The sequence below is a fragment of the Thermobia domestica genome, chromosome 17 (genome assembly GCF_964235325.1).
Source record: "Thermobia domestica chromosome 17, izTheDome1.hap1.1, whole genome shotgun sequence".
NCBI classification, from domain to species: domain Eukaryota; kingdom Metazoa; phylum Arthropoda; class Insecta; order Zygentoma; family Lepismatidae; genus Thermobia; species Thermobia domestica.
This window is the reverse complement of record NC_137470.1, coordinates 144,028,366-144,050,595: the sequence shown is the minus strand read 5'-3', so window position 1 is coordinate 144,050,595 and position 22,230 is coordinate 144,028,366. Positions and strand designations below refer to the sequence as shown.

General features: G+C 36.1%; 1 protein-coding gene across 2 annotated transcripts in view; it reads right to left on the bottom strand.

Moving 5' to 3' along the window:
- LOC145674383 (uncharacterized) overlaps nt 1-22,230 on the bottom strand; it is a 71,846-nt gene that overhangs the window by 48,060 nt on the left and 1,556 nt on the right. The window contains exons 2-5 of one of the 2 annotated variants that reach the window (XM_081744355.1): nt 20,136-20,276; nt 12,524-12,733; nt 10,910-11,026; nt 2,191-2,334 (exon numbers count right to left, since the gene is read on the bottom strand). In XM_081744355.1, coding sequence (XP_081600481.1) covers nt 2,191-2,334; nt 10,910-11,026; nt 12,524-12,733; nt 20,136-20,217 — 553 coding nt within the window. In that variant the 5' untranslated portion in view covers nt 20,218-20,276. The remainder of the gene's footprint in view (nt 1-2,190; nt 2,335-10,909; nt 11,027-12,523; nt 12,734-20,135; nt 20,277-22,230) is intronic. The other variant, XM_081744356.1, reaches the window with a different exon arrangement.

The following is a 22,230-nucleotide window of genomic DNA, read 5'->3' as shown; positions in this document are numbered from 1 at the left end:
TTTATGATTCAGCTTTCCCAAGATTGCTTTATATTTGCTGTAGAGACATCATTAATCATATTCATTGCTCAGAACAAAAACCTACTCTCTCACGTTCCAATATATATATATATATATATATATATATATATATATATATAAAAGATTCCTTATGGTATCGATGTACGTAGACTTACATTTGTCATGGAAAATATGGCCTAACTACAAAAATGGCAAATTTTAAGTTCTACAAGATAAATAGTAAAATTAAACCGCAACTAGGCTTATTATTATTTTGACAATGAATGTTGAATTTGTTCTAAAATCTGTTTCATAAACGCTGATAGCGAGTATACACGTTACTTTGGTGTGCATTTGCTGTTCCCAACTACTATACTAGTATTGTCAAATATAACTCTCTAGAAAGAGGTTCGCAGAATGATGTTCTTTTCATATCATTTTCTAACATAATATGTTTTTCTAGTATTAAAAAGAGCTATGTACATTAGTATTTGTGTGGTCTTACAAACATCATTATTAAATTTATGCAAATATATATCTGATGGTGAACTAAAATTTTTCAATACGTTGCTGCACTATAAGAGAGGCGGAGAAAAATTCGTCCGTCGTTGGTTAGAGCAAAACTTCATGTTCACCATACAAATCACCACAAGACTAATCAACACAGGTAATTTTCATTAGTGTCCAAGTCTGTTTCTTCCTCACTTGAAAATCCATTTTTGGTGGACAATCTTCACAAGGAAATGGAAATTGACTTCAACACAATATAATGCTTTCCCATCATTTGAGTCGTCTCTGCATATTGTGTACGTTCTATACCCTGGACGTGTACTTTTTCCGTCCTTACAACAATTTTGTCAAGTTCGTCAATGGCACAATCACACATTTCCCAGGAAACTAACATCTGGCACCATGACAAGTTCTTGAATCTCCAATCGTTTATGCTGTATCAGTTATGTATTCTCCCGTTCCGCAACATGGTTCGATTTGCTTTCTACCAAGCAGGATACCTGGATATCGAACCCGAAGCATTCCAGACACCCATTCAGTAATGCTTCGACTCCCTTACCACTGAATTGCGTTATCATTGCAAGTCGATGACCATTGCAAGATGTGCACATTGTAAAACTGCTTTTATTTGCATTATTCGATTTTTCTACTCTCCATATTAACTGTGTGGCTTGAACATGTCATTTGAACTGTTACCCCACCTTCACAAATACATAAGAAAGACGGAAGAAACGCTTTGTTTCTTGCTTTTGCCATAGACCCCCATGTTACCTTTGAAGTCCCATCACTCTCTCCCTATTGGCGGACTGTAGCTATTAAGTTGGTAATTAACTAACTACGTGATGCTCTTTAAGGATATATAACTCTTACTGCGCAACTCGAGTCGGATATCGTACCCTCTGCTTGTTAGCATTTCAATTCATATGCCATTCAAGTTTGTGAATTACATGCAAATAACTGCAGTACTACTAATAGTCTAATTATCACAATTAAGCTACATGATTCATATAGAACAGTGATCGCCAAACCGTCGGTCGCGAGTTACTAGTAGCTCGCGGGGGCATTTCTGGTACATCGCGTTAACGCTCCGATTGGCTAACCTTGATTCGTCCACTGAGCTAACGCTAACGATAGGGGGCGCTGACAACAACAGCTGCTAGTTTCTCCCGCGCAACTGCCATTATCAGCCTCATCTCACAGTTGACTGTGTACGCTTGGCTTGTGCACATTGTTTTTCGTGTGTATATTAGACATTTGCTAACTTGGATAGTTATGCACTTTGTTTTTCGTGTGTATATTAGACATTTGCTAACTTGGATAGTTATGCACTTTGTTTTTCGTGTGTATATTAGATATTTGCTAAATTGGATAGTTTGATTTCATATTTACTAGAAATGTAAGTTTATAGGAAATAAATAAATATAAGATTTATTTTTTAAATGATAGTGTTTTTGATTGGTAGGTCACAAAACGGTACGGTAGCTCAGAAGCTCCAAAAGTTTGGCGACCACTGATATAAAGAATCTTAGTTAATAATCTCAATTGATAAATTGATTAATAATCTGGAGCCAAACTCGTTTTGTTTTCTTAAGAAAATCTTGCCTAGGTCCTGTCAATACGTCATTAACCAATTAACCAATACGTCAATAAACCCGTATACGTCTATACTTCATGACTTACGTCTTCCATGTTGGAGTGGTCGATGCATTTCCAGATCACTTTTGCTCAATCCAGATGTGTCGCGAGAAGTCAAACGTGAGGCTGTACTTGGACTATGGCTTCTGAATGAAGTCTTTCTAGTTTTTGCTGCTGGCCCCATTATACCTATGAAGTATAAAATGAAAGACATAATAAGACGAATTTGTGAATTTTACAATTTCTTCTCAGTGCAGGACCTGTTCTTCTAAAGCTTGACACCCAAACTTGAATAGTTTTTCTATCCGAAACATAATTATGTCGGCCAAATCCGAACCGAATGTGAAATGCCTGCTGAGTATTAATCACAGATCTACCATTACGAATATACTTCTCCACAACAAACGCATGATGCCATTGAGACTACTGAAAATGGAATATGCCACTATCAATCGATACCGCCACCGTATCCGCATCACAACTCGCATAGCACCCTCTCCAAATACGGGAGGTCTCTTTGCCGGCCCCTGTATTTCGCGATGTTTAAGAGGAATGAGCTTAAACTCCTATGTAAGATATTTTCTTTAGTCGAGGTGAAAGCAGAGAAGATTAAAAACCGAATGGGTTTATAATGACCCATGATAAATTAGTTGGGAACACAAACACTGGCAACGAAGTGGGGTGATCACGACCCTCCTTTTTATTTTATATATTTATTTTGGACCATAATATGATTTTTTTTCATGAAAATTCAATAACACTATATATCGTATGAGTTCAACTGAACTCATCCAATCGGAATCAAACTTGGCTTTGGTGGTCGATTATGAACTGTTATAAAAGAGTAAAATATTATGTTATCCAGACTTTCGGTTCCCGAGTAATAGGCAGTCACATTTTGATTCATATTTTCGAAAACAAGAATTATAGAACGAACTTATCCGATCAGGATCAAACTTAGCATGGCAATATACCCTGAACTCCTATTTAAGTGAATAAAATATTATGTTGGGCAAGCTTCTGCTTTCGTGTTATGGGAGGGTGAAATTTTGTGTCACATTCTCGAAGAAAAAGAACATGAACCGAACTCATCTGAACTACATTGGACAGGTTCTTTATCTCCGACGTTGCCACATAGTGTAATTCGCGTCTCCAGATAAGGACCAAAAAGGTACACAATTATAGATATTTTTTTGCATTGTTTTGACTTTATGTATATAGAGTGACTGGTAATTCAACCTTTTCCTTGAAATGGGTCATTCTACAGCTAATTTGGAAACAAATTTGTCCCTATGAACCGGGTTGTCAAAAATCAGTGGTTTCGAAGTAATTTGCAGAGCTATGCTTTCTTTGAAATTTGCCAACTTACAACCAAAAACTGCAAATTTTGAACAAACTACTCTTACTCTGACCACTAAAATGATACTCTTCTAAGAGCTGACAAATGAAGTACTACTGAAAAAAAGTCTCAAATCCTAAATCGTGTTATTTTCTAAAAACTTCTTTACACCAAAACGAAAAACTTAAAAAGACGTTAAGACACTTCATGTAAAAATTACTAAAATAACTACTTAATTTCATAAGCTTTCCACAAAGGTATAAATGTTGTTAAGTTTCGAAAAAGTTACACAAAAAAGACACAATGCGCTGTAGTATTAATTTGGATTTGATTCGTAACTTGAACGTGGGAAAGCTGCCAGTATAAAGAAATATATGAGGAAAAGGTTGCAAAGTAATCAAGTTTGATGAAACAAATCAAAAATAAACTTAAAAATTACAAATTATTTTCGAATTCCCCCTTTGACTGCCCATGGGAACACGCAGCCTACGACGTAATAAAGTCACTATCATTCGCGGTGAAAGCGTATTTTTATGCTCTAGGCGGCTGCCAAGATCCTCTCTCTTGCAACTCTTTTACGGTTGCTACTGTGTACTGTAACAGATTCTTCATGTGACCTCCAATTTTGAAGTCTCGTGAAGTTGAATCCAGATTTCGCGCCACTCCTCGGTATTGGACCACCACCTCCACAAACATTCGAATACACGAAAACAATTACGCGCAAGGCATGGTAGTTCTTTTTACAAGAATACTGCATTTGTCAAGTATTTGAAAAATGTCGCAGCATATTAGGATATAAAAGATACGCTTTTGTTTCTCTTTAAGACATGTTTTTAAGAAAGAAAATGGCCATGCTATTGGAACAAGTGACGATAGCCACAAGAAGAGACTTGATTTACCAGCATGATGGCTGACCAGTCCACTTTTACCGAGAAGTATAACAGTGGATGGACAATAATTATCTACTCAGATGGATCGGTCGATTTGATTTGTGAGTTCAGCGTCCTGCTGAGCAGCAAGGCTATATGAGACGCAGACCTACAGTTTTAAGTTGAATCCGAACCACATGAGCTCCCACGGGAAATCAAACCCGGGTCTCCCACGCCAAAGGCATGTACGCTAACCGCTTAGGCACGAGGGAGCTCATGGCTCGGTCGAGGTCTCACAAAATATGTTGCATACCGTACACCGGTAGTATCCGTAAAAGAGTTGGGAGAAGTGAACTTGGCATCCGCCTAGCACGTAACAGAGACGCCCTCAATGCCAATGACAGTGACTGAAGTACGTCGCAGGCTGCGTGCTTGAATACCCAATCAGGGAAGGCAATTCGAACGTTTTATAATTTATAAATATATTATCGAATTGTTTCATTAAACCTGGCAACTTTCCAACTTTTTCCCGCTTCTTTCTTCACAATGACAACTTTCTCAAAAAGCTCAAGTGAATTTAAGAATCTAATTAGTTCTACAGTGCGCTGTGTATTGTTTTCTTGTCTAACTCTTTCGAATCTTGGTAACATTTGTACCTCTGTGGAAAGTTTACGAAATGAGGTAATCATTTTAACAATGTGTACGTCATTTTTTTTTTTTTTTTTTTTTTTTAAATAAGTTATTCACTTTGATTTAAAGGAGTTCTTTGAAAAGGTATAATACAATTTTCGATTCGTGACATGAAACTTATATACGAACCAACGAGGAACTGACAGAGGAAATTGCAATTGGAAGGGAAGTTCGACAAGGATGCTATCTCTCGCCAACACTATTTAATGTCTATCTAGAAGAGATAGTGAAAAAGAGTTTACATGATGAAGACGGCATTTCGGTAGGAGGTAGAATGATTATCTGTATAAGATTTGCAGACGATATGGCGCTTGTTGCAGAATCTCAACAGAAAATCAATAGGATGTTAGAAAACTTGAAGAAGGGCTTTGAAGATTATAGGATGAAAATAAATGTTAGAAAGACGAAAGTCATGGTGATTGGAACGAAGCTGTTTCTGTCAAATATAAAAGTGGGAAGACAGAAAATAAAACAAGTGAATAGTTTTCGATATCTGGGTAGTATTCTTAGTAATGATATGAAGTGCGAACGTGAAATAAAAGCAAGGATAGGAATGGCAAAAGAAGCCTTGAGGAGGAAGAAAAGACCTTGAATAAAGAGTTGAAAAAACGACTTATAAAATGCTTCGTGTTGTGTTGTATGGGGCGGAAATATGGACATTACGCAAAAGTGATGAAAAACGACTGGAAGCCTTCGAAATGTGGATGTGGAGAAGAATGGAAAGAATTAGTTGGGTCGAGCGGAAAACGAATGAGAGGGTGTTAGAAATAGTAGTGGAGGGAGAAAGAACAGTTTTAGACATTATGGAGAGGAGGAAGAGAAACTGGTTGGGACATTGCCTGAGAAGGAACTGTATAATGAGGGACGTGCTAGATGGTATGGTGGTAGGAAAGAAAGGGGGAGGGCGAAGGAGGCTACAATTAATGGACGATATAAAAACAGAAAGATCATACGTGAAGAAGAAGAGGTTAGGGGAAGACCGTGGAGCACGGAAGCTTCTCCGCTGCGGTAAGTGACCTACCAATAAGGGTAGAATATCTATGATCAGGGTTGTTGGAATTTTCCCCAGTCCAAAATGCTCCAGTGGGTTTTATTGGGTAAAACCCACATAAAAAGACCCACAATAAAACGCAAAAAAGCCCACCTCAAAAAATACACTTCAAAACTTGGAATGAAATATTAATCGCAATATGATTATCATTACTTTCTTTTAATCGTACTTCTTAGTGTATGCCTAAATTCATAACTGGCATAATATATGTATTTACAAGCAGAACAGAAGAGAACACCATTGAAAACAAAAAAAGGTTTGGGAATCATTCATAATGAATTTTATTTGCGCTCGATCAAATTCGCTGTAATACTGTTCAACTGTAATCTATTATATAAAAATGAAAAGATTTTTGTTTGTGCGTGCAACACGGGAAAACGGTTAAACGGTTTGGAATGAATTTTTGGATGCAGCTATCACGTACTTCGAACTAGATGCTTAATCAAGTTACTTTGATTAAAATGTGTGTTCTATAGGGGAAGCGAATGGTCAAAATCTATGCGATAATCTTAGTATCTCTCGATTCTGTCAAGTTAGGAAGATTACATTTTTTTATGTAAGCTTCCCACTAGAAGTGGACCCGTGTTCCAGTACTTTTGAGAGTTTCCATTTTAAGTGGGAACGGAAAGCATTTACTATAGTTTGAAAGCGATTTTACCCGCTGCTTCCGATCGCATCACACGGGGAAACGATTAAGCAGTTTGAAATAAATTTTTGAACATAAAGAAGTAGTTAGTTCCTACCCAGAGCTGGGATTTTCATATTACTTCATTTCAAGGGCGCATCCTAGGAGAAGGAGTAGAGGAAGTTCAAAATTCATGTTAAAAAAGTATGTCACGAGCTCGCCAAGTTAGGAAGATTAAACTCGGTATATAAACTTTCCATTAAAAATAAGCTGGCATGTGTTGTAGTGTTTCTGAAAATTTTCATTTTAAGGGGGAAGAGGTGATTTTCCATGATTCCTTTGTTCACATTGAAAGCGATGTTGTCTGTTGTTTGTGATCGCGTCATGGGAAATGCTTGAACAGTTTGAAATGAGTATTAGAAGATATCTAGTACCTACCTCAAGTTGGGATATTATTATGTAACTTTCCTTAAAGGGCGTAAGGGAGGGAAAAGGTAACTTTCCTAAGGGAAAAAGCGGTTAAAAATTCAGGCCAGAAATAGAATATCTTACTACACTTTCATTGATATGCGTATCCTAAAGGGCAGACGAGGCTCAAACATTTTCCTTGAGCCTAATTCTCTCTGTACAAAGAACGGGCACTTCAGCTAGTATGGAATCAAAAGTAATGTAGCTATATTTCCTTTGTTTTTGTTATATACTTGGGTATTAATATAAAGATATAAAATGTCTTTCTCCATGTGTCAGTTAATTACAAAAAGAGAACGCTTCACTTGAAAAAGGAAATTACTAAAGATACACCTCTATCTTCTCAACACTAACGGCAATCAGATCGGGGAACTCTCTAATTCTTCTTGCGTATCTGATGGAATATGTGAAACACAGTACAATTATTGTATGCCACAAAACCCCTTTAATCGTAAAATATATTGTAAGAAACCAAACTGGCAACTGAAAATGAGAAAAAAAAAATCCATGTCCAACATTTCAGTTCTTTAAAAAAAATCTAGAAAAACAACATCCATTCAATAAAGTCATTTTTTAACTCTGGCTCCTGAACTTGAGGTACTATCCCAGTATTTGCCCCGCGTGTTTTAACTGAAACTCAGGACGGCCGGCTCAGGGATTTGAATCATAAGTGTAAGAGGGGATTTTATTTCTATTCTGTATTACATAAAACTATCGACCTCTTTGTTGCTCTAGAAAATTGTGGACTTACTTCTTGGTAGAAATCGAAATATAAGCGAGTGTCAATGGTGCAAAGTGTGTCTCACAAAACACTTATGGGACTCACGGATTCCTTGTGCATTATTATTATTATTATTATTATTATTATTATTATTATTATTATTATTATTATTATTATTAGTTATTTCTAAGCTTAGTTCAATGTCTCACGATTATGTATCACGGCTAAAGGAGACTATGATTATATGGATAATAATGGTGGCATGACGAAACCAGCCTGAGAACCCCATGCATACGATGTTTGTCCACCACAAAACGCACTTGGCTGGAGCTGGGATCGAGCTAGGAACCCGCCCCAGACGTGAACTACCGCAGTCTCACAAGGGAATTCCATAGTTTCGTGTGTACAGTACAAAATATATGCTTAAATGGTATATTAAGTAGGAATATGGCTTTAAATATACGTACAAAATTTAATAAAACCCAATAAAACCCACTGGGCTGGTTTTTTTTTTTTTTTTTTTTTTTTTTTTTTTTTTTTTTTTTTTTTTTTTTTTTTTAACTGGGTTTTTCACAACCCTGTCTATGATGATGCTTATTAGTCAGCTATTAGAAAAGTATCACTTCAATGGTCAGAACAAAGCAGTTTGTTCACAATTTGCAGTTTTTGGTTAAAAGTCGGCAAATTGAAAGAAAGAAAAAAAAAATGACAATTGCTCCGAAACCAATGGTTGCTGACACCAAGTTTATAGCAACAAATTTCTTCCAAGTTAGACGTAGAGTAATCCCTTTCAAGGAATAAGTCGGATTACAAGTCCCCTGTGTGTACATATTAGGTTAGTTCAGTAGGTTCATATACTCGTATAGGTATATTAGGTTTGAGTTAGTTCAATAGCGCTACAAGGAGAGAAAACAGGAAGGAGAGAGACATATTGCAATTTGAAGGGTGAGAAGTAACGGAAAAGCATAGCATTGGCCAAGAATGAGAAAACAGAGTCTAGATTTAGATAGTTTTTACTGTTGATTTCTACTAAAAGATAAAACGCTTCCAAAAGTGAATATTCTTATAAGAAAGAAGGAAGAGAAACGAGTAGTTTCAAGTAGGGATTAAATTTGACGGCTAAAAAGAAATTTGGTCTTACATAAATGGATATGTAGAGCTAATGCAACAAGCTGAACGACAGTCGGTTTGAAGCCCTCCAGGTTAGTCTAATTGCTAGCGTGAGGACCTTCGGTACACGTAGTCCTGGGTTCGTCTGTCGGTAACCATGGGCCTGTATTACGATAAATCATGTAGTAATTGAATCCAGACGAAAGATTAAGATGGTCATAAGGGAAGAATTTGTCGTTTCAGGTATTTCAGAAACAGGTTAGCGCATGAAGGGGCAGAATGGCACATTATCACCCCATTCGTAACGGTGTTCCTGGCATTAATTCTCTCTAACAACCCACCTTAAAAAAAATCTTCTCGTTTTCTATATACCCATTTTATCCCTACTAAAAATTTAGATTCATTTTATTCTTCTATCCATTTTGTTTCTTGTTCTTATTATTGTTACTAAAAATATGCAAAATAGGCAAGGAAACAGACACGAAAAATTAAAAATATACATAGTAAAATAGGCATAAAAATCTAACTTGAAACTTTCAACAACTGAAATTAAGTCATGTACACTCATGTCCAAAATGATTGTCGCATATCTATAGCTGTCTTCTTGTAAAAACATAATTTGATAATAATTTTGCAGAGTACTTTTAATACTGTTAATAGGTGTATAATCGGAAAATGTATATTTGTGGTAAATTTCAGAGGAAAAGAATTATAAATATGAAAATTAGAATGAATAAAACAAAATATTGCTAAATGGCCAAGAAAATTTTATTTTCGTTTTATTGTCCTTATTTACTGCTCTTTTGACATGAAATTTGCCATATACATGTCTCTGTCGATTATACACAAACCGGAAGAATTCGTTATCAAATTATATTCCTACAACAACGTATTTATAGACACGCGACAGTAATTTTGGACATGAGTGTATATTATTTAAAAAATTTAGAAACATATCTGAACGTGGTTTGTAAAAAATGACCTTTAAGGAAAAAAAAAACACGAAATTCTTTCAATTTATTTCTAATAAACAAATTATCCATTTCATACCATTTTATAAAACAATACAGTGTTTTAAACTATACCAGCCTTTCCCAACATTTTCAACACTGCGTCCCCCTTTAGAGTCTACAATACATGTGAAGGACCACTTGCAATATATATGGTTAGTATTTATATTTCTGCCCCATGTTAGTATATATATGTATGGGTGTGGGTATGAGGTTTTTGTTTTTCTTTGCAGTGGTATGATGCCTACTCCGAAATCGAGTGGTCCTGGGTTTCAAACCTGGGGTCGGACAACTTGACTAAGATGTTTCAAATATAAAAATAAATCCAGTACGTAAACAAAACTAAATCACAATAGCCTACCCATCAGATATAGAAGAAAAATAAAATGTATTAACTTAAACAAGTTAAAATGATAAGTGTATGATTCACCGAGATACACAACTTCAGTTAATGTGATGGTTGATGTCACGGTCAAACGAAGTAACTTTTAAGCGATCGACTATTTAACTTAGAATGGTGTATTTCTCACTAGTGTGTATGTCTTTCTCAGATTGGCTTGCGGACACCAATAAGATCGTCTTGCGGACCACAGGTTGGGAAAGGCTGCACTACACGTAAAAGCTGAAAAAAGACACTATTGATTACTTTCAAACCAGAAGATAAATTATTAAATACATTTTGATAGTCTATCATAAGGAATAATTGTGATTCTGCATGGTAAGATATTTGTAAAGTTGTTAATTGACACATGATATTTGAAAAATACTTTTAAAAAAAAGAAAGAAAAAAAAGAAAAAAAAATGGTCTTTCCATTTCCCCACATGTAATCGCATGCAATGTATTTATAGCATCCAAGAACATGCGAATCAATTTCACTCACTTATTTCTGCTCTTGAGCACTGGAACAATTGTTCATATTTTTTCTCAGTTCGCATGAGCTCGTTCATACTTCTAGCGGCTGCATCCTTTCTACACATCGGTGGAGCTTGTCCTTGACCTGAACATAAAGTAATTAAAAACAAAAAGGAAGCAAGTGAAACCTTTATTGAAACACGAGATCTATGCAATTATTCTAATGAAATCCTTTAGTTTGAAAAAAGAAAAACAAATCGAAGGTGGAAATATTTGATATTTCAGCAATAATATAGGCATTACAGACCGAAAAAGCCAAAAATATTTCCCCGAAACTGAAGCAAAAATTCTCGAAACGAACTTCAACACGTTCATTTTTCCCAGTGATTATTTTATTTTTCGTAATATACTCTAGGAAAAAGAAATATTGCTTCATTTTACATGACAGAACTTAATAGATTTCACACCTTGCTATAATTTAGAGGATTAGACACGATGTCGACTAAGCTGCACGTGTCTCACACATTTCCCTTCTTTCTTACAGTTTTCTTATTCAACGAGTACCTAGTTATTCATCAGCATGTCTGATAAATCGATAAACAAAATTTGTAATCTACTTTCATTAAATTCAGTTGTGTTATTATTTTTTAATCTTTTCTTCTATATTGTAGTAAATTTTTATGTCTGCTTCGAGATTTGTTTGCTCCAACATTCATCCCCCTACACGTGTAGATAGGAAGCAGGCAGTTGGTTAATAATATGAGCAGTTAGTTGGTTATGCATCAGATTTGCCGGATATATCGCAATAATAGCATACTCAGAAGACGAGCTAAATACAATGCTCAGAGTCTAAGCTCAAGCTAAAAATAAATACCAAGACGACCAAAATCATGATTATAAATAAGAAGAGAGGTGAAGGAAGAAGCCGACAAAAAAGTGGAGACAAGACAAACTCAAGAAAGTGGCCGAATTTTGCTATCTCGACAACAATATAGAAGAAAACAACAAATGTGTTAGTGAAATAAAGAGAAGAATAGCACTGTCCAAGAACGTCTTTCAGAACAAGAACCCTCTCCTCAATAAGCATATTAACTTCCACACTAAAAAGAAATTCATAAAAACATTTCTGTAGAGTGTTTTGACGTATAGATGTAAAACTTGGACGTTAGCGAAACAGGAGAAAGCCTGTCTTGAGGTAGCGGAAGTGTGGTTTTGGAGAAGAATCACCAGAATTAGCTGGACTGGAAAGAACAGCAATAAAATGGTACTCTAAGAAGTGAATGACAAAAGACAAGTAATCAAAGTAATAGAAGTACGTAAAGCAAAACTCATTGGTCACTTACTTAGACATGATACTTTCTTCTAAAACATTTTCGAAAGCAAAATCTTAGGAAAGAAAACGAGAGGAGACCGAGAACACCGTGCCTTAAAAATATGATCAATGAGATGGGATGTAATTCCTACAAGGAGTTGAAAAGGGCTGCTGAAAATAGGAAACTGTGGCTACAAAGCCAAGGCTTAGCCTTTTAATACGAAGAAGAAGAAGAGTTGGTTACGTTCTTTCCTTACCTAACCCTTGCCCACAGCCTCATTAGTACACAAATTACAAGTTGTGCATAGTATCACGTACTGTATGACTTACGTCTCACATGCTCCGGTGAGAGAACAGCCTCCAAAGTTCGCTTCGTGGAAGCTCCCAATGTTGCAGACGAGCTCCGGAAAGTCATGCAAATAGGAGCATTAAAGGAAACGGTGCTCATTGAGGCTGAAGCTGCAGGGACGCTCCCTGAAGCTGAAGCTGTAGGAACGCTCCCTGAAGGCGAAACTGTTTCACTGGATGCTCCAGATGTATCTACAATTAAAAATCGAAGACGTGATAAGCCAAATTCGTGAATTTTACATGCTTTATAAAATAAAAAGTCAAACCTATATATATATATATATATATATATATATATATATATATATTTGGTGAATACTAGGGTTATCAATAACAACAATAATAATACCAAATAAATAAATACATATTTATATGCACATGTTGTAAACAGGAGAACTTAGCAATATTTCGCCCATGACCTTGAACAAAGAGTTGAGAAAAGAACTCATAAAATTCTTCGTGTGGAGTACTGTACTGTATTGGTCAGAAACATGAACATTAAGCAAAAATGATCAAAAACAACTGGAAGCTTTCGAAATGTAGGTGTGGAGAAGAATGGAAATAATTTGCTGGGTGGAGCGGAAAACGGATGAGAGAGTGATAGAAATAAATATTATTAAGAAGAAGAAGAGAAACTGGTTGGGATATTGGCTAAGAAGAAACTGTATCATGAGGGACGTCCTGGAGGGTATGGTGGAAGGAAAGAGAGGGAGAGGGCGAAGGAGACTACAATTAATGGACGATATTAAAACAGAGAGATTGTAGGTGATAAAGAAGAGGTTAGCGGAGCATGGATGCTTCTCAGTTACGGCAAATGACCTGCCATTAATGGCAGAATAACGATGATGATGATAATCATCGCCCATTTCTATTGCCTTCATCAGGTAGGTGAAACACAAAGCGTAAAAATGTTACAGTTCAATAGTAAGGACAATAAGGATGTAAGCAGCTGTTAACAGAAAGAAAAGGGGACCAAACGACCGAGCTCCTTATTCCTAAATCACTTTGTGTTTCGATATATTGCATATTATTATTAGTTTCAGTACAGATTACCACAAAGAAATCCTGATCTGGTGACATGTATTATATCGTCAGACCTCAACATTGAGAATAATTCTCTGACGTTAAATGCTATATTACGACCAGAATTATGATAATCTACTATCACTGTACTGCTACAGATATTATACTCTCATATTCGCAAAAAATAAAAACTTTATTATAAAATCTTTCTTTTCATCCAAAAAGAAGATGGAAAAAGTGACTAAGTTAGCATTAGCGGTGGGCACAAAAAACAATTTTTCGGTTTCCGGATTTTAGAAGAACCGAAACTGGTTTTTGAAAATTTTCAATAAAACGGTGTTTCGCAGAAACCACTTTTGGTCTTCTCCCAAACCGATTCGGTTTACACCGAATCCGGTTTTGGTTTTCTTCAAAACCTGTTGTTTTTCATCGAAACCGGATTCAGTCTTCTCAAAACTGGTTCTACTTCTGACCAGAATACTGTTTCGTTGTTTTCCGGAGAAAACCGGAAACTGTTTCGGTGAAAAACCTAACCGGTTTTGGAGAAAACCGAAATATCGGTTTTTCATATTTCGGTTTTCCCAGAAACCGATTTTGCCCATCCCTAGTTAGCATCACTGATATTTTATCCTTTTACTATTTTGGGAACCGATTGGCATCGAGTGTGGAAAATACTCATTTGTGTGCGTGTGCAGAACGAAGCCCTATTTATACAAATATGAGAATTGTCTTTTGCGTATTGTCTTACGGTCCCAAACCTATCACGGCACTTGCCTTTGCCTTGTAAGGATTAAATCTCGCTTCTGATTGGACAGTGCATCTCGAATAACCAATCACAAGCTTTTTTGCTTTTGAGCATGCTTTTCAACTGTCAATTGTCCGGACTGTTTGTGTGACGACCTGGAAGCAGACAGACCGTGAATAATTGAAGTGCAACCAATTGTGAGAAATTCACATGTTAATTCGTAAAATGTTACGATCTAATTGCTTGGTGTGATAACATGACACTGTTAGGTACGTATTAAGTAGGAGTCCAAAATCGACGCATTTACCGGAAGTCAATTCGTAAAACCGAAGTGAGGAAGTATTGACAACATACTAATTAGTGTTGTCATGTACAGTGAATAAATAAAAAAAAAAATAAAAAAATTAGCGCGCAGTGCATAAATAGCCAATAAAATTAACAAATATGCGTACTTAAAATGTAGGATACGGCCTCAAGTATATGTATCTTATAGTCTAACAGGTTCATTTATTTTTTGTGTATGAATATTTCTGTTAGATCAAATTTACTCATGAAAGCTACTGTTAAAAGAAAATGTGTAATGTAACTCTAACAAAAGTTTGGAAATATGACAATTTAAATCATACATTATGTTCTATAGCTCAGTTTAATCAAGTTATAGTTAGTTAAAAACGTAGTGCGAGAAATGAACCCATTCATCCTGACGTGCGCCACCGGTGGTACACACGATCTTTATTCGTGGCTGTAAGTTGCCTTTGGGTTTTTAGTCACAAAAGAAGAACAGTGTTACGGACTTTCTATGTTATTGCACTGTGGTAAGTGTATATTTTGAAATGAAATGAAATCTTTGAGTTTTACGTCCCACGGTTATGCGTGTTAGGTTAAAGACGGTGAGGATGAAAAATGAATGAAATGGTGGAATGAAGAAAGTGGGAGGAAACGGGAGAACCCCGAGAAAACCCAAGAGCACGGTGTAAATGTATATTATGAATACGCTGAAGGAAGAATGGCATGTGCCACCGGTGGCTCACGTCGGGATCTTCGAAAAGCATAGCTTCTTCATTACTGTCAGATGTCGGACTGAACGTGTTACGTCGCGGTACATATTTTCTAATGGAAATAGTAAGTAAGAAAGAAAGAAAGTAATTAAGTAAGTAACAAAGCAAGGAAGAAAAGAAAAGCAAGCAAGCAAGCAAGAAAGCAAGCAAGAAAGAAAGAAAGCAAGGAAGCAAGAAAGAAAGCAAGGAAGCAAGCAAGAAAGCATGAAAGCAAGAAAGAAAGAAGACAGAAAAAGAAAGAAAGGAAATAAAAAGAGAGAAACCTAAATAGGTTGTTATCGATAGCCCAGACGTGACCAAACACGTTGCTACCAATCGTCATTCAAATCTTCTCCGAAGTTAGTTTGACAATTGGTAATGCATGTTATGTTACCATAGTATGAGAGATGATTGAGAGTAGCATATAAAGTGTCTGTGTTCTGTTGTAAAGATTAGTTCCATTTCACTTGTCTTCTCAAACCAACAATAGCAGCACACTAAGTGTAGTAAATATAGTACTTTCTGTTTCCATGATTTGTTAGTGAACCCTGCTGTTAACAACTTTCTTAGTAAATTGTTTAAGTCTTCAGTTTTCCCGTCGGTATTTTGTATGTCCTTCAAGTGTGTACAGTCAGCAACAAAAGTTCTTTCTGTTTGGTAAAATTTATTTTAGAAATAACGGTAGCATGGCTGGAACCGTACAGAAAATTACACTCTTTTTAGTTTACTGAAAAATGTATTCAAATTGTCTTTGTATTCTGAAGATCTTTACGGGACTGATTTCATCAAACGGAAAGAACTTTTGTTGCTGACTGTACATGGACATGGATGTGTGGAATCTCCTTTAGCGCTTTTTATTTTTTCTCTCTTTTATCCACACGATACAGCAAGAAAGAAACCTAGTAGACGTTTGTCCATGAATGTGTTAGTGATTTTCATTATTTTATAATACTGTTTTCGTATGAAATGTACACAATTTAAATCTAACGTTAATTTCAGTGACGTGCAGTCCAGCCGCATAAACCCAGCAGCCAGCAGTACCTGGGAACTGCTTGATTAAAAGAAATTAAATACTGTGTTGAAAATATATATATTTCTTTTTATTTTTATGCTTGTAAAAATTGCGATTATAAATACATGATTACACTTTTTGTTTATTTAATAATGAAAATATGAAATATTTCTAAACCTGGTTTGTACCTTACGATTGGCTCGAATGTACATTTCTGTGCCGTGGCAAGTCATAGTCACTGATGCAGCCATAGATTACTTACTAGAGACCATATAGGGAAACGTGGTGCTCAGTGCTAATGTTCACCTCTGATCCATGGGGTCTTTGGTTCAATCCCAGCTCGCGCCAAGTGAGCTTTGTGGTGGACAAACCCCGTGTGCGTGGGTTTTCTCGTGGTTCTTCCGTTTTCTCCCGATATCTTCATTCCACCATTTCATTCATTTCTCATCATCACAGTCTCCTTTCAGAAGCCTAGCCGGCATAAACGTGGGACGAAAAACTTAAATATTAAATTTCATTTTCTCGGACACCATATGCACACATGCAACAAGTTAGGCTTCTTTCTATCAAAGCAGCATGCAGTGCTGACTGGTCGTTGCTATGACAACCTACTTCAACATAGCTTTTAACCAATGTGAGAAGCCTTGAGAGCGGAGCACGGGCAAGTCTGAAGCATCCTTTCTCCATGAAGACAAGTCTGTAACCAAGCATTCTGTTGAATGAATAGGCTAACACTGCTTTGTAGTGTGTGCTTTTCGCCGTCCCCCTCCCCCCACTCTCTTATATTGTGTTTGTGTGTTAGTTTAGAATTTAGATTTCTGGGCTTTCGGCATCTAAGGCCATTTAGCCCGTCACGTATGAGGGATAACGTCCCTCGGCGATCACACTATCCGGGGAAAGGGAAGGAAACGGCCTGGGACCTATAAGTTAGGTATCACCCCGGCATTTGCCTAGTTGGAATGAGGAAAACCCAAGAAAACCTCATTCAGGATGTCTGGCCTGAAAGAGGTTTTTACACTTTTTCGACTGACTGCTCCCACCGGGAATCGAACCCGGGACGTGCGACTGTAGTATGATGATGATTAGAGGGAGGCAAAGAATGAAGGAAAATTAAAAAATTAAAAAATAAAAAAAAATAAAAAAACGAAAATCAAATGCCCAAAATTTGAAAAACATGAAATCATCTTAAGAGAAATATTTGATATATTTGTTAAAAACATATCAGCCGTAGATTAACACAATTACTTCAATAATATAAGCTTATGATTAACAATTGGCGTTGCTAATATATACTGTATCTCAAGGATGCACTCACATCCTTTCCCTTCATAAAAAATGAATAAAATAAAAAGCTTCCTAACTCGACATACATTTCTACACACATCAATAACACACAAAGCCAGAACAAAATACGTTAAAGATAATTAATTTTATTCATTGTTAACAAATATCCGATTTACTATCTTTGAAGATATATTTCAAATCAGTGTAGTCCTGTCATATTTAAATCATGGGTCTAAAAATGTTTAGAAAGTACATCGAGGGCTGAAACATAACACACTTTTCTATGTTATTGCTTGTTATAGCAAAACGGTTAGCGTTCTCGCATTTGGCGAAGGAGACAGGGTTCGAGTCCGGGTGGATGTCATGCGATTCGGATCCGACTATAAGCAGGGGATGTTAAAACAAAACAAACCAAAATATTCTACATTATTATTATTATTATTATTAGGGTGTACAAAAAACTAATCAAGCTGCTTTCTACTTATATTCTAGGTAAGTGTTATCTAGACTTGACGCACTCTTTAAAAAAGAATGTTATTTGTATAGGGTACTCAGCTTCTATGAAAAAGTCACTGCTATAACAGAGAATGGAGAATAGAAGTCAGTAAAATTTGTTGGTATATGAACGTTTAATTTGGTGATTGATGCATTGTTTCTATCGAAAAGTATACAGGATATATGAAATATTATGTGTTGATTCCAGGAGTTAATGTAATAATTAATTGGGGTCGCTGAGATGAACAGTGACACTTCCGATCCCGTTTAAATCCAAATTTAGCCCGCAACTTGGGGGAAGGAGCATATATTAAATCATCGAAAATTACCGATATTAGTGCCGAATCCACCATTTTCTGGGTCGCTAAGATGAACAGTGACACTTCTGATGAAGTTTAAATCCAAGTTCAGCCTCGCAACTTGGGGGATGGGGAGGGGGAAATATATAAAAATTATCGAAAATGACCGATATCAGAGAGCACTTTTTCAGTGATAGTAAAAAGTGACTGACTAACAGAACATATTACTATTTTTTAAAAATTTTGACCCACTAAAGCGGGTAATTGATGCTAGTGATCAGGGTTGGCAAAAACCATGGTTTTTATTGAAAAAAACCAAAAAACCCTGCTTTTTTTTGTTTAAACCAGGTTTTTTTTTTTTTTTTTTTTTTGTTTACATTATTTTCTCCATGTATTTATATCACATATGGACAGAAATAACTTTGTTTTGCCTTGGTGTTGTTATACAACAACCGGGTTATGCTGGATGGGGTGACATAAGCTTAAAGTGGAATCCAAACCGCTTCTCGGCTTACATCCGAGAATCCGAGAGAAATTGTCCTCCATTTGAACTCGAAACCGGGACTAATTGGCCACAAATGCGATACCCAACTCACTCACGAAGAACTCCTGATAAAATTATGTTGTACTGATCTTTACATACTTGTTCATATAATTGTCAAGAGTCATTTCAGAAGGACAGAAAGATAAACAGTTGCACAAGTGAAACCATTATACAGAATTACATATGGACAATTTCAAAATACTGCAGAGTACAGACGAACTAATTTAGTGCAAGTTAGTTCAGTACAACCTTTAGTCCAAGTTAAAGAAATACAACGACTTAATTTGCATATCAGTAAGAAAAGATACTTCTGATTTCAATAAATGCCTCTCGTGGGGTTTGTATGACCCCTCCCCCCAAAATATAAGAACGACATTTCGATGTATTTTATCAATAGTTAACATCATTGCAACGAAACAATATTTAGAATTTCTCTGATTACAAATGCATAACAAAAATAACAAACTGTAAAAAAATCACAGAAGAAACATTCATAAACTTATATATATATATATATATATATATATATATATATATATATATATATATATATAAGTTGCTCTTGTGGTATAATCTCTTTGAGTAATGAATGGGGAATTTAGGCCTGAATATAATACGAATAATATACGGGAGTGAAACGTGATAACGCACAAATGTGTGTTCATCAAGATTTTACGAACACTTACACTTTTACGAACATTTTTCGTCTTTTGGTTTAAACCATCTTGGTTTAAACCAGCCAACCCTGTTAGTGATACATCAAGAAGAATCAATTGAAATATTAGTATGAATGAAAGCATCTTTAGATTTGATGGGTGATCAAAATAAGTATATGTATGAAAAAAACTATAATTGATCACGGTAGCTTGATATGCGAAATACTGACATTTAAGGTGGAAATAAATAAGAATTGGAGAAGGAATCATTGTGAACCTTACTGAATTAAGTTTCAAAAATTGCTTGTAAGAGCCAATACTATAATATTAAGAGGGATAACAGGTAAATCAGTTTACAAGTCTCTGGCAACCCTGTTTCGAAACATGAAACTAAGAGAACTAGCAAAGGACAGAATTTGAATTGAGCTCTATCTATTATATAGAAATACCCGAAACCTGCTTTAAATTATGCCATGCTGTGAAATAAATTTCTACTCACCAGGACTAATTGACAGACTCTGGAAATACTGGGCCACGTTAGTAGCATCAATGACCTCCTTCATCGGATTTATGGAAGTCATTTTCTCTTCAGGACGAGATTGTGGATAGTTTTCAGCCAACTCAGGGCTTGACACAGGACCTGGAGAAGAAAAGTAATTAAAACATATGTATGATACATTCTTATCACAGACGCATGTAATATAATTCTTAAACAGGCGGGCCACAAGCACTACAAGTTTCAGGTGAAGTAATTGATGCTATCGTGACAATGATCAGAAATTAAGTCATATCGAGTTAATGAGTAAACTTCGTTCTTAGTTAAATGAAGAGTACTGACAAGTGGTCGAAGTGAGACGGTATGCGGTGGTATGCCATACCGCCTCTGGTTTTTCAGTGATCAATACATACCGTCACTGAGGAGTAGGTGCTAAATACCTTTAATAAATCCATTTCTTTGCACAGTAATTGACGAACAGGTTTGCACGTAAAATGATTTTATTTCTTATGTAGAAATGATTTGTAAGTTGACAACGCCGACTTTTTTTGTTATATTTTTCCTACTTTTTGTTTTTAAATGAAACGATATCTGTCAGTTTTATGTCCCGCGGTTATGCCGGCTAGGCTGAAGGAGACAGTGATGATGAAAAACGAATGAAATGGTAGAATGAAGAAAGTGGGAAGAAACGGAAGAACCCCGAGAAAACCCACGTATACGGTGTTTGTCCACCACAAAGTTCACGTGACGCGAGCTGGGATCGAATCACGCACTCCATGCACCAGGTGAATGCTCTACCACTGAGCCACCACGGCCCTTTTTGTTTTTGTTTTTAAAATGAGGTGTCTTCAAAGAAGTTAATTTAGTTTATATTTTGATGTGCCATATTGAATTGTTTCTTATGTATATGTGCATTCTTGCCGTAATGCATATAAACGTCGTGTTTTGATCATGAACGAATTTAAGGATGTCTGCTTTCCCACAGAAAATTGGTAATATAAAAAACTTTTTTTTTTTAATATTTTCGTGTATAATTCTCTATAATACAACATAACGGGATATATTTTTTTAATTCTTTTTTCAGAGAGTTGTTCGCAGGGGATCAAAGTCTATCCATGTCCTCTCTGTAACTACAGAAAAATGAAATCTTTAAGTTTTACGTCCCACGGTTATGCCGGTTAGGCTAAAGGAGACGGTGATGATGAGAGATGAGTGAAATAGTGGAATGAATAAAGTGGGAGGAAACAGAAGAACACCGCGAAAACCCACGAACACGATGTTTGTCCACTACAAAGTCCACACGGCGCGAGATGGGATCGAACCAGGGACCCCACGCACCGGAGGTGAACGCTCTACCACTGAGCCCCCCCCCCCCCGTAACTACAGAGAAGCTCTCCAATGGTTTCCAGTCATTCTATAAATAGAAATGCAATCTTTTAGGCAACAAACCCTCACTGTATTTCAACATTTAGGTAGCCGGTATATCGAGTCAAAAATCGTAATAAAACATACCGCCTCTGCTTTTTTCCACTTCGAACACTGGTACTGAGTACTACGTTTTACTATACAATTACTCGACTCTGTAATCTTAGTCAAGAAATACTTTACTTGCTTATGTAGAGCTAGTTACGTTGTGAATTAACCTATGAACGCTATTTAGTGTTACTAAATCTTATTATAGCATCAATTTATCGAAGTCAACTGGAGTCTTTCAGAATAAGGACACTAAATAATATTCGTAATGTTCATAAAAAGGCTATGATGTTCTGCAATGGCTACAATATTGACTTCTCAATGATTTCTACAACTGAATTAACAGTTGCTATATTTAAGTCCCGTAATATCAATCATATAATTAGATCAACATGAACTACATCATATCATACAAGAAAAAACAACTGACAACGTAATTATAAAATATACTTTTAGATAACTCAAAATATGATATAATGCCTAAAGCAGTGATCGCAAAACCGTCGATCGCGAACTACTAGTAGCTCGAGGAGACATTTTCGGTACATCGCGTTAACACTCCGGTTGGCTAACCTTGATTCCTCCACTGAGCTTACTTTATTAATGTAAGATTTTTTAAAAGAAG